Below are 12,423 nucleotides of genomic sequence, written 5' to 3'. Positions count from 1 at the left end.
CTCTTATTAATTTTTCTATTTAATATGTCCTCCATTAAGGGGCTTTTACCTTTCAAACTTGCAGTCCACTTCCTGTTGCTAAGTGTATTTAGTCTCTAGGACCTTGAAACGGAATATAGTAGGCAAGTTGGTGTCCTGCTTGTTATCAGCAGCTCCATTTTGTATATGCATCTCTTCTCTTCCACCCAAACTCTTTACTTCAGTTGATGACAGCACCAGCTTTCTCCTCTTCTCTGCAATGAGGCTTTTACATCCAAAAGCAAACAGCAGTCACCTCATTTACATCAGAGACAAGACAGACAGGTTTAGAATTATAACAACTCTATAGAAGACAAGATTATATCAGCCACTGCTGATAAAAGATGATGCCGCAGCCACTTCCCTGCACAGAGCATGTTAAGGAAATGGTCCATAAACCTCAGTAAGTAGGCTCCAGACTATGGCTGCCTATTGCCATGATGTTTCTGTAAAGCATAAGGCAGCTCACGTTGTCCAGAAAATAAAATATAGACAAAAATCTTCAATTAGGAAATTAAACTGTTAAAAAAGTGATATGTTTCTTGTTTTAATTGTTAAAAGTGTTATGTTATCTGGTTTTAATTGCGAAAGCAAATTGGCAATACATTTCTACTCATCCAATATACAGTGAGGCCTTATATACCCTGGAGCAAAAAACACAAATTTGCCCAGGACAAAAGCATTTTAGATCCTCAGGGCCTTTTCAGAATGTTCTATGAGGAACTGTTTGAACAGACAGAATCTCTTACATTCACTTCCCTGAAGTTTATAACCGATTTGCAATACACATAACATGTACTTCAGTTGCAGTGTTTTTTGGGAAGAAAGCACACCCTTTATCTACTCTTACAATTACCTGTCTCTGCTTATTCCTGCAAATTATATGGTACCAATAAAAAGAGACAAACCAAATTGTGAAGTATACAAAAAACATAATTAAAATAGAATATTGGCTTTGTGTCCATTAGGTAGTCCATAAGTATGTTTTGTCTGTACTTAATATAAAAGAAGACAGTATTAAAAATGCAAGATTATATATTGCGTGCTGAAAGTTGGTAAAATTGTCTAGAGCAGAATGTCATTCGCGCCATGAATAATTAACGCAGCATATTGAAGTAAGTTTATGCAGAGACAAAAAATACTGCACAATATAACATAAACGGCAGAGCAGAGTTTGAAATGATAAATCTGATAATAAAGAATACAATAAATACAGCCGTCAGGTCTGAGCAAAAGCTACTACATCTATTGATTTTGTTTGTTTGGTGTATATTGTTGATAAGTAAAATGCATTGAAATGCAGTCTGCTTATAGCATGAAATGTGGCTGGAAATCTGCTAATTTTAAAACACTGTCTATAAAATCATAATGGCATAGAAGCCACATAACTCACTTTCTAAAGCCTTTCTCATACACTATGAAGAACCTGTTTACATGAATCTCTGCTAAATGTACAATTACTCATCTCTAGTTCAGCTGCTTATTGATGCACCGCCATCACAGAGCATTATAACTTATGTTGCTTATAATCCAATAAATCCAGACCAATATCTTTCATTTTACTGTAACATACATCTTGATAAATGCTTTATATGACACCGTTTTCCTATGTTTATTGTTGACCTTTCCCACAGAGTTTTGTTAATCCTTTATTTTCTTTCTTGTTCGGTATACAATAAGGTGCTAGAACACAGAAGGCACTCCAAATAATCCTTGGGATTTACTACCATTGTAACGTAATCTAAAGGGAGCTGTTCTAAAAATACTAAGGAAAATCTCTGACCTAACACCGACAAGCAATATATTTACTATGTGCTTTATGCATTATTTATAACAATAATGTAATAATAAAAAAATGTTTTCTATAACACTTTCATATTCAGCAGTGCACACAACTTGTTGGACAGGGGGGAGTATTATTGGAAAGGGGACATGGATTTCCAAAAGGGCTGGGCATAACATATGTTTATTTATAGAACTATTCTCCCAAAATTCTTGCACAGAATAGGTATCGATAGCAGATGTAAAGAGCTGTAGATTATGCTAGCACTATATAAAGAACTATTTTTTATTATAAAACTTAGGTAGATGATGCACTAAATGTATCATCCACCATAAGCAACTCCAATAAATCCATTGCATTTGTCTAGAAATCAAAGTGATCATAGAGAGGAGAGGGTAAAAAAAAAGAGCCACAAAAATGATAAGGGGTATGGAGGGTCTCAGTTATGAAGAAAGATTAAAACAACTAGATTTATTTAGTCTGGAAAAGAGACGACTAAGAGGGCACATGACAAATTATTTAAATATATTAATGGTGCATACAAAAAATATGGTGGAAAGTTGTTCCAGATTAAATCAAATCAAAAGAAGAGGGGCACTGTCTCCCTCTGGAGAAAACAAAGTTTAATCACCAGAGGTGACAGGGATTCTTTGGAATTCTTTGTCAATCTGTGGAATAGCCTGCCTCAGGCGCTGGTCACAGTAGAAGCGAGAGAGAGCCTTTTTACACCTAAATAACATTGATGGTTATGTTATATAGAATTGTTCCTCTAAATCCCTTCCTCATCCAATCTCTTCCCTTCCCTTACTTGGTTGAACTTGAAAGACGTGTCTTTTGTCAGCCATATAAACTATGATACATCATTGTTGCATTGTGAGGCTTCTGCCCCCAATATCTAAGAAGACAAAATACTGTATTCAGCATTGAAAATGGCACAGAAGGGATGGGATTGTTCAGTTTGAGACATAAGTAAGCTGGATAAATTGGGTATCTCTGCACCCGTAGTGATCCAAACACAAATAAAAGGTGTCATCTTGAAAGCACATTGAAAGCCATAAAGATAAAGCCCATCAGAATATAATAACAGTTTTTTGCCAATTCCACCACATTTGGAATTTGTTTCCTAGTTTATGTCACAGAATGTTAAATGGTGGAACTAACTGGAAAGTAGAATTTGTCTAGCAGATAGAAAAACCTTTTGATAGCTTTGTTAATGAAAAAATGCCAGGGTAAATGTTACTTTTTGATCACTTTTTATTCTGTTTTTATAACTTTGTATGTGAAAATATCAGAATTTTTGCATGTTTTTAAATGGTGTTCACCATATGGGTGCAGTAATAATTTTATTTAACCCCTTAGCGCTCTGCGCCGTAGCTGTACTGCGCTGAGTCCCGCGAATAGCGCTCAGCGCAGTACAGCTACTGCGCAGAGACGATGCCGGTTCAGCGCTGTATAGCAGCCGAACCGGCATCGTTAGCCGCGGGATTTCAACGGTAATCTACCGTTGACATCCCCGGCTATCACCCGCGGTCGGAGTGGGCTCCGATCGCGGGTGTTTAACCCGTTAAATGCCGCGGTCAACGCGACCGCGGCATTTAACATGCCTTCTGGGGGTCTTTACCCCACGATCGGCCCCCCCGCACCGTTTTCGGGGGGGCTGATCGCTGTTTTGGCACCTCTGGGGTCCGATCGGGACCCCAGAGAAGCCTGGAGGGTTTACCTTTAAGATGGCGTCTGTGACGTCATCTTAAAGGCAAAGTGTCAGCCTATGCATCTGCATAGGCTGGCACTGATAATACCCTGCAATACATTAGTATTGCAGAGTATTATCAAGAACAAGCAATCAGATGATTGCTTGTTCATATCCCATGGTGGATCATGTAAAAAAAAGTAAAAAAAAATGTTTTTCAATAAAAAATTACTTTATAAATCACTAAAAATGCCCATAAGCCCCAAAACATATAAAGAGACATATAACGCTCAAAAAAGTCTAAATCATAACACAAACCCCACATATATAGTATCACCGCGTCCGTAACAATCCATAGAATAAAAATAAATAACTATTGAACCCATATGATGAACGCCGTAAAAAAAAAACGTTAAAAACCCGCCAAAAATTATGATTTTTACCTATTATATCCCACTAAAAATGCAATAAAAAGTGATCAACAAAACATATGTACTCCAGAATGATATTGTTGCAAAGAACAACATGTCCCGCAAAAAACAAGCCATCGACCAGCTCTGTAGCCAAAAACGTAACAATGTTATGCCACTTGGAAGACAGCGATGCAAAAATGATAGATTTTTCCCCACATTAGGGTTTTATTTGGCAAATTTAGTAAAACATAAGAAAAAATATTCATGTCTGGTATCCCCGTAGTCGTATCGACCCATAGAATAAAGATAACAGGATTATTAGGATATACGGTGAACACGAAAAAAAAAAAAAAGTAAAAAATCCAGTACAGAATTGATGCTTTTCTACTCATGACCTCAAAAAAAGTTCGAAAATTTTCAACAATAGGTGATACCAACCCCAAAATGGCAACACTGGAAAAAGCATCTCGTCCCGCAAAAAAAATGCCGTCACATGGCCCAAATAACGGAAAAGCGAAAATTTTATAGCCTTCAAAAGGGGGCAACCAGAAAACTAAAATCCTGGCAGCTGCAGGGTGCTTCTTCCCTTCTGCGCCTTGCTGTGCCCCCATAACACAAGTAATGTCCACATGTGGGGGGTCGCTGCACTCAGGAGAAATTGTAGAACAAATTTTATGGTGAGTTTTCTCTTTTTATCTTTTGGAAATGTGTAAATTTTAGGGCTAAATGAACGTATAACCGACAAAATTTGACCATTCTAAATTTCACCGCCATTTTGATTCAATTACTATGAAGATCTCAAGGGGTTAACAATCTTTGTAAATGTTGTTTCTGATAGTTTGAGGGGTGCAGATTTGAAAATGGGTTGGTTATATAGGGGGTTTTGTTGCTAAATATGTAAAATTTGATTTCAAACAGTATTTATCCCCAAAATAGTCAATTCCGAAAATACGGAACATCGCTATTCGATTTGTAGGCCGCGTGACGTCAAAATAAATTATCCAAACATTTCAAAAATTATGAAAATGTAAAGTAGACAAATGGGAAATGTTATTCTGCAAGTTATTTAGGTGGTAAATCTATCTGCCTGAAAACGCGGTGATTTTGAATTTCGAAAATGGCAAATTTTACTAAAATTTCATCATTTTTTCCCTTTGTTTGTAAATAAACGCAAAACTTATCAGCCAAAATTTACCACTAAAATGAAGTACAACATGTGGGGAAAAAACAATCTCAGAATCGCTTTGATAAGTAACAGCGTTCAAAAGTTATTACCACAGGAAGAGACACTGGTCAAATTTCAAAAAAAAGTTGCGAGCCTTAACCTGCAAACAGGCTGCGTCCTTAAGGGGTTAATTATACATGTTGTTTTGCAATATGTAGTGTTTTTGTGGTGATTTTCACTTTTTATTCTATGTTGTATGTGATTTCTACATAGGCCATGGCATTGTTATTATATTATGGGGATCTTTATTCTTTTTTTTATTTGCATTTTTTTAAGTTTTTTTGTCCCATTCTGTGTTATCCCAGCAGAATCTGGATCCAAACTTATAATGATTGCGGTTTTGGCCTGCTGAACATTCCTTTTTTTCTGTAAAAAGAAAAATTTACAGAGTCCTTTTAAGAGCTGATTCTTTGCAATTATTTAGTGTTATCTTTGTTTCTTGTATGGGGTTAATGATAATTTTGTAAAATGAAATAAAATGTTTGCAGTACATGGATTCAGTCTTTCAGTGTCATGTTATTTTTTTTATTTGCTCTTGAATTAAGTTTAAATAGAATCTGAAGTTAACCTTCTCTCTTGTAACATAAAAAGCTTTTCAGAACAAATGCTTGTGACAAAATAGTTGTGCCAATAGTTTTATGTCAACAACTTCAAATAATGTTCTGGTTGATATTTTGTTTTACATGAAAATTACATGACAGTATAATAAAAGAAGATCACTTATTTACAAACAGGCATGCAGAGATTTTAGGATGAAAAGCTAACACATATTCATATGAACCATGACATAGTAGGAAATTATAGACTTAGCTGACATTTACAGTAACAAAATGTGTATTTGAAAAGTCTGCTTACTGTATGCACAATTGCGACACTTCTGATAATCTTTATTAAATAAAATTTTATGTTAAAGTTCACTTTCTACTAGAGATGAGCGAGCATACTCGTCCGAGCTTCATGCTCTTTCAAATATTAGCGTATTTGAAATGGCTCTTTGTTCGGACGAGTATTTCGCCTGCTCGAGATCAAGCTTTTACTTAACGAAACACAGTGAAGAACAGAGTGAAAACAGTGAACACAGGATCATTTAAGTGAAGAACACAGTGAAGAACACACTGAAGAACACGTTGCAGATGTTTCCGTACATCTGCTAACATATCAGAAGACATTAGTACAGAACAGTGTTCTTCACAATAGTATGTGAAGAACAATATGTGTAAAGAATCTTCAAACATATTGTTCTTCACATACTATTGTGAAGAACACCGTTTGGCAATAATGTCTTCTGATAAGTTGGCAAATGTACAGAATCAGTGAAGAACACATTGCAGATGTTTCCATACATCTGCTAACTTATCAGAAGACATTAGTGCAGAAAGGTGTTCTTCACAGTAGTATGCGAAGAACAATATGTGTGAAGAACACATTGCAGATGTTTAACATGGGTCATTCTCCTTTTTGAAGTTTCACGAATATTCCATTTAATAAAATAAACGAAGAAACAGGCCTGACTTCCTTATTTCTCAATAAAATGACACATTTTATTGCAGAGCCTTGGTCCCCTTGAAAAATGCTCGAGTCTCCCATTGACTTCAATGGGGTTCGTTATTCGATATGAGCACTCGAGCATCGGGAAAAGTTCAACTCGAGTAACGAGCACTGGAGCATATTAGTGCTCACTCATCTCTACTTTCTACCAATAATTTCATGTCCTCCAAGATCCCACATCTAGAAGAAATTTTATGGTTTATCCACTACTTGAGCAAACCCCAAAATTAACATCTGCAAATCAGATCTCCTAAATAGATGGATGAACCCAGGCAACACTTTCTAAAAAGATTTCCTATACCTATAGATCAAAACAAACCATCATGTACAATACAGACTTCATTCCCCTGAATGATGTATATTGTTAACAGTCCCAACCCTGAAACATTTATACCACATACAACACCTTCTTATTAATTAGAAGATAGGAGAGGCACCATAAATGATACACGTAATTTCGGGACAGGAGCCCAATACATGTATAATATATTGTGCCCAATTCAACTGCTGACTGGCTGTTGCCATGCCATACCTGGGAATATTGTGGGATATGTTCATCACGTTCAGCCAGTATATTGTTAATTGTGGGTCTCGTGCATACGTAAAAATATCTCAGACAACCCCTTTGGAAGCAGAAAAAAACCCCCATATATTACGTATATTAAGAACTACACCTCTTATCATTTATTTAGATATGGATTTTTATGGTGCATTTTAACTGATATGCATCCATATAATATGCAAGCAGACATTTTTTGTAAAAGTATATTAAAGTGTAGCATCTATAAACTCAGCATTTCTATGAAAATAGAGATGCAGGTGTTTAATGAATGTACTTATTCTCAAATGTTGAGATTGAGAGATTTGCAGGAAAATGCAGCTGCTAAGTTGACAATATGTGCTAAGAATCTAATAATATTTCTATGGGTTACATTTTTTTTTTGTCAAACCTAAGTTTCTAAATATGCGACTATTCAATGAAATTCCTTGGAAGCATCATTCATTTTTGCATAGCTGAGCAGATCGAAGAAGACTCCCTTCAAAATGAAAAATGTACATCTGGCAAGCACTTTGTTTGCATTTATGTACCTAACACTTCTGTTCCTTCTGTATGTCAGCCTAGAATTTCACTTCAAAGTAATTACATCTCTTTAACTTTGCATTATTCCAGCAGTGCACCAACCTCAGCAATTTTAATGGTTTACTTTGAAATAGGATTTGTGGTTTTGCTGTAAATTTAATGGTTTTTCAAAAAAAGAGCATCAGAATCTGTCACTTTGTACAGCTAGGTGGAGATTAAAAAAAATTCATCACCTATTAACCCTCGTATGAAATGCTCATATTTACTGCAGCAGATCACCTGGCATTTTGGAATAGTCCCCTAGTAGGGGATAGCTGATTTGAGCAGAACAAAGAATATGGGTGCTACCCCATTGGGCAAAGAATGCGGCAAGACAGTAGGCAAAAGGTTGGGCATGTAATACATATACTGGCTAATATATGGCCAGTCACAGCAAGCATGGCTGCACCAAGCCTTTAAGTACAATAGCACAGCCACCTTATATTGTACCCGTTGTCCCCATATGAATATATCTGACATTTGATTTGTTGTATTCTACTAGAAATAAGGTCATGAAAAAGTAACAGTACAGGAGATCCCCTTCTCTTCATGCACCAAACCTGTATTTCAGGCAATTATTGCAAGAATCCAGGTACAGGAGCAATTAACAGTACAAATCAGAACACATTACAAGGTCAAACATGCAGATAGGGGTTCAGACATATGTATCCATACATAACAGGATAGACAACACCGTAGCAGGAAGAAGAAACCCATGGGGGAAGATGGTACAGGAGATAGTCAGGGGCAGACCAAGGAACCTTAGAAGGCCCATTCTCATGAGAAGGAACCACAACTATAAACAATAGATTCAAGTTAGGGGGACTAGTGCAGATTTTGATTTTGGCCTCAGTAGCTTCTAGTCATGCCTCTGCATAGCACCATGTGATAAAATAGAAGTTGTAATGTACAACACATGCCATACAAACATTCTTTGGTAATATACTATGTAGGCTACAAAACCAGTATTAAGTAAAACGGACAGCATAAAGTAATTAGGAATAAACCTAAGCCTTTGTATAAATGCGTCCTAACTTTAGCAGTATCAAGGCTGATCCCAACTCATAGCATGATCAATGGGAAAGCATCTGCCTATAGAGCATTACTTTGACATTCACTGCTAAACATTTAATTTAAAAGACTGAAGGCTTCATTCCAATATCTTTAATTTAACACTTTAATTCAATTACCTAATCCTACATTAAGGCACATGAAAGGAGCATAATTTATAGGCAGAAAGGTTTCCCTAGAGCGACTTTGATAAATCAAAGGTTTAAATGTACAATTATATTATTATTGGCAAAAAGTGACGATTCGGTGATTGAATACATCCGACTTTGATTTAAGTTGATGCTCATTGAAGGTCATTACTATTATAGCTGAGTGGGTGTGAATTAACACTGAGGTCAGTAATTAGCTTACAAAGTATACATGCTGATGGAAAGGTAATGCTTATGAATGGTGTTTTAAAAAGCCCTTCACATTAATACAAGATTTAGAACAACTTGTGGTTTCTTCATAAACACTATTCATTTCAGTATTGTAAACTTGAGCATATATATGATGCTTATAATATTGGTTCTATGCAGTAGTTCTGTAGGTTAGTTTAGCAGTTAATTTACTGTTAAAATAAAAGCTACGCCCTTACAGTAAAAACATATGAAACAACATTTCAGCTACATTTATGCTCTAAAGCATGTTTTATTGTCTTTCAACCCCATAAAGCTATGTACACGCCAAATATTTGAGTATTTTCCTATTAATCCACACATATGGATCTTAATCCTAGAAACACAGAGTTTTTGGTGTTTTTTTGTTTTCCTGTGTTTCACTCCCCTCCTTCCACAAGCATTGAAAAAATCCACAGGTATAAAATGTATTTAGTTTTTTTGCCTTATTACCATAGTCATTAAAAAAAACAATGAATAGAATGTCTTTTTGGTTATACCATTGTCAATTTGGATGCTTTCTTTCTGTTAGTGTTCATGACGGTCAATAATTTTGGCATTTTGATAGATACCTTATATATTTATAACTTTTTTTTGTTTATTTTATGTGTTTGTTTTTTTTCACTTTTATTTCAGACTCTCAGGGGGTCTGTTGACTAATGATATATACTTCTTTTATATTACAGTCTGCCTTTGGCAGGCTATAATACAAAATTCCAAATGTCACCTTTGGGAACCTCCCAGCTGTGGCGCTTCTGATAGGTACCATCCAATAATATCACAGGGAGCACTGATGAGCATTTAAAGATGGCATTGTTTTGTAAGGGGAGTACACCATGTCTTCTTAACTAGAAGTTGTACTTATACAGTGGTACATATTAATTATTTTTTTCCTACTTAGTATCATGTTAGTTAGTGTCATGTATGTTTGTTTGTGATTTATGTAAATAAAAATGTTTTCATTATTTTGCATTGTCACCATTTATGATACTATTCTTCTATTTTGCATTGCCTAATAGATGTGTGTTGGCTTGTAGAGCCTTTAGGCTGCGCAGGACCAATCATATGAATTTTGCACAGTACTTTTAGGTTCCACCCCTGCGTCTAACATGTAAATTGCCACACTCTTTGCCAGCACTGATGGCGGCAGTTGGTGGCCGGTGCAAAAAATGACAAATAATTTGGGGCAGCACTTGCAGCAAACAATGGCCACAGGCCTTCTGAAGGATTGACCAAACCGTCTTATTATCAAGATCAATAAAATACGATGAAGCTGCACTCCTCAAGCAATGTGTTTTTATTCCCCACCAGTATTCAGACTGAATTCACTCAAAATGATAGGAATGAAAACATCAGCTCATTTTGCAAAAAATGACACCTCACACAGCTCCATATATACCAAAGTATGAAAGAAATCATTAGCGTTAGAAGATGTACACATTTGTTAAATATTTAATTTGAAAATGTAAAAAACAATAAAACCTGTATAAATTTGGTATCCCCATGATCGTACCAAACCAAAGAATAAAGTAGATCATAGTATCATTTGGAGTGCCCAGTGAAAGTCATAAAAACTAAGCCCATAAGAAAGTGACGCAAATGATTTGCCTAATCACCACATTTGGATTATTTTTCATCTGCCCTGTACACGGCATAGAATTACTGAGAAGTAAAATTTGTTATACAGAAAATAACCCCTCACACAGCTAAGTACATGGAAAAAATGATAAAGTTGCACATTTTTGAAGGTAGAGATGGTAGAAAAATAAAAGAAAAAAACACTGTGTCCTTAAGGGTTTAACTCGTTTGATCATAAGGGATGCTATTTAATTTATAGTTTTCTTTGAAAATTGCACAAATAAAATTTCTTTCACCCTGTAAGGGAACTGTGTTACTGAAAAACTGCTAAGATCAGGTGTAGTTGATAAGAGATGTAAGTTGGTTTTAATTTTTACACTTTTACTGTCAGTTAGAGATGTGTGAACACCGCCTAAGAAGCATCCAAGTAATGATTTCTATCATAAATATAACAATATTGATTTTAATTTCTGTAGATGAACATATGATTGATACAATGAGAAAAGATCTTGAAAATGACTTGTGTAACATCTATTTCATTGGTTTATAGGTTTCCATGAAATGGCATCTCTTTAATAAAATATGGTTCACATTACTATAATTCATTACCTAAATGTGTAACATTTATCCATGGCGAATACATAATACAACCGTCAAGCTGATTTGCACTTTATGTTTGCTTGTTACCTTGTGACTATGTTCTTGTGACTATGTTGTTAGCACTTCACTGATCTTCTTATGGTACATAATTCTTAGGAAAGTTTATTCTATGCACAGTGTCAACTGAATGTCAAGAATTTATACTTCAATGTCAGTAGTGCACTTCTAGCATGCTTCAGTCTATAATATGCATTCCTTATTTTTCTATATAACGTTTCTTCCTTCTTATATAAATATGTGATCGGCTGCCACACATAACCCATATGTAATAATTTGTACAGCTTACATTTTTCTTCATTATAATCTGGCATCATGTCAGGAAAGTCTAAACTGAATGGATACAATGTCAACACACGAGTGAAAAACCTATTTCTTGATTGTCTGCCCTATTGAGCACCTCTTCATTTATTTTCCAATGCTTCATTAATCATTGATTACATGATCATATCCCCTTTCTTCTGTAGGTCTCCAAAGAACCCACAACAGAAGATTATTAAACGAGTGATTGGTCTGGAAGGAGATATTGTAAAGTAAGTTTCAAGGAAAAGATAGATTCTGCATTTCTCTGTACTTCCATTAAACACATTCACTATAGTGTGAAGTATATGTCCCTTAAAGGATACAGCAACAAAATAATTTATCATCAAAGAGAACTAAACTTCTTTATACTGTAATTTATTGCATATATATGTACAATTCATGTAATTATACCTTTAAAAGGATTTTATATTTGTGTTTCCTTCTCACGTTTTCAAGGGATGCACAAAGGCATAGTTAAAAATCCCCTTTTATCATTAGTATTATATTTTTTAATCCTAGTGATTACATATTATGCATAAATAGGCAGAGAATTCTATTTTTCACAGTTTTCTATGCCCCAGTTGAGCCTACAGCCTATACTATAAATTTACTGTTACAAGTTAAGTAATATTGAAAGAAA

General features: G+C 35.2%; 1 protein-coding gene across 4 annotated transcripts in view; it reads left to right on the top strand.

The window, feature by feature from the left end:
* Positions 1-12,423, top strand: part of IMMP2L (inner mitochondrial membrane peptidase subunit 2) — a 734,073-nt gene that overhangs the window by 506,522 nt on the left and 215,128 nt on the right. For all 4 annotated transcript variants that reach the window (XM_072146911.1, XM_072146909.1, XM_072146908.1 and 1 more), the window contains exon 4: positions 11,948-12,013. In XM_072146911.1, coding sequence (XP_072003012.1) covers positions 11,948-12,013 — 66 coding nt within the window. The remainder of the gene's footprint in view (positions 1-11,947; positions 12,014-12,423) is intronic.

This window comes from Engystomops pustulosus, chromosome 4 (genome assembly GCF_040894005.1).
Source record: "Engystomops pustulosus chromosome 4, aEngPut4.maternal, whole genome shotgun sequence".
NCBI lineage: Eukaryota > Metazoa > Chordata > Amphibia > Anura > Leptodactylidae > Engystomops > Engystomops pustulosus.
Note: the sequence above shows the minus strand (reverse complement) of the source record. Positions and strands in the feature narration are given on the sequence as shown.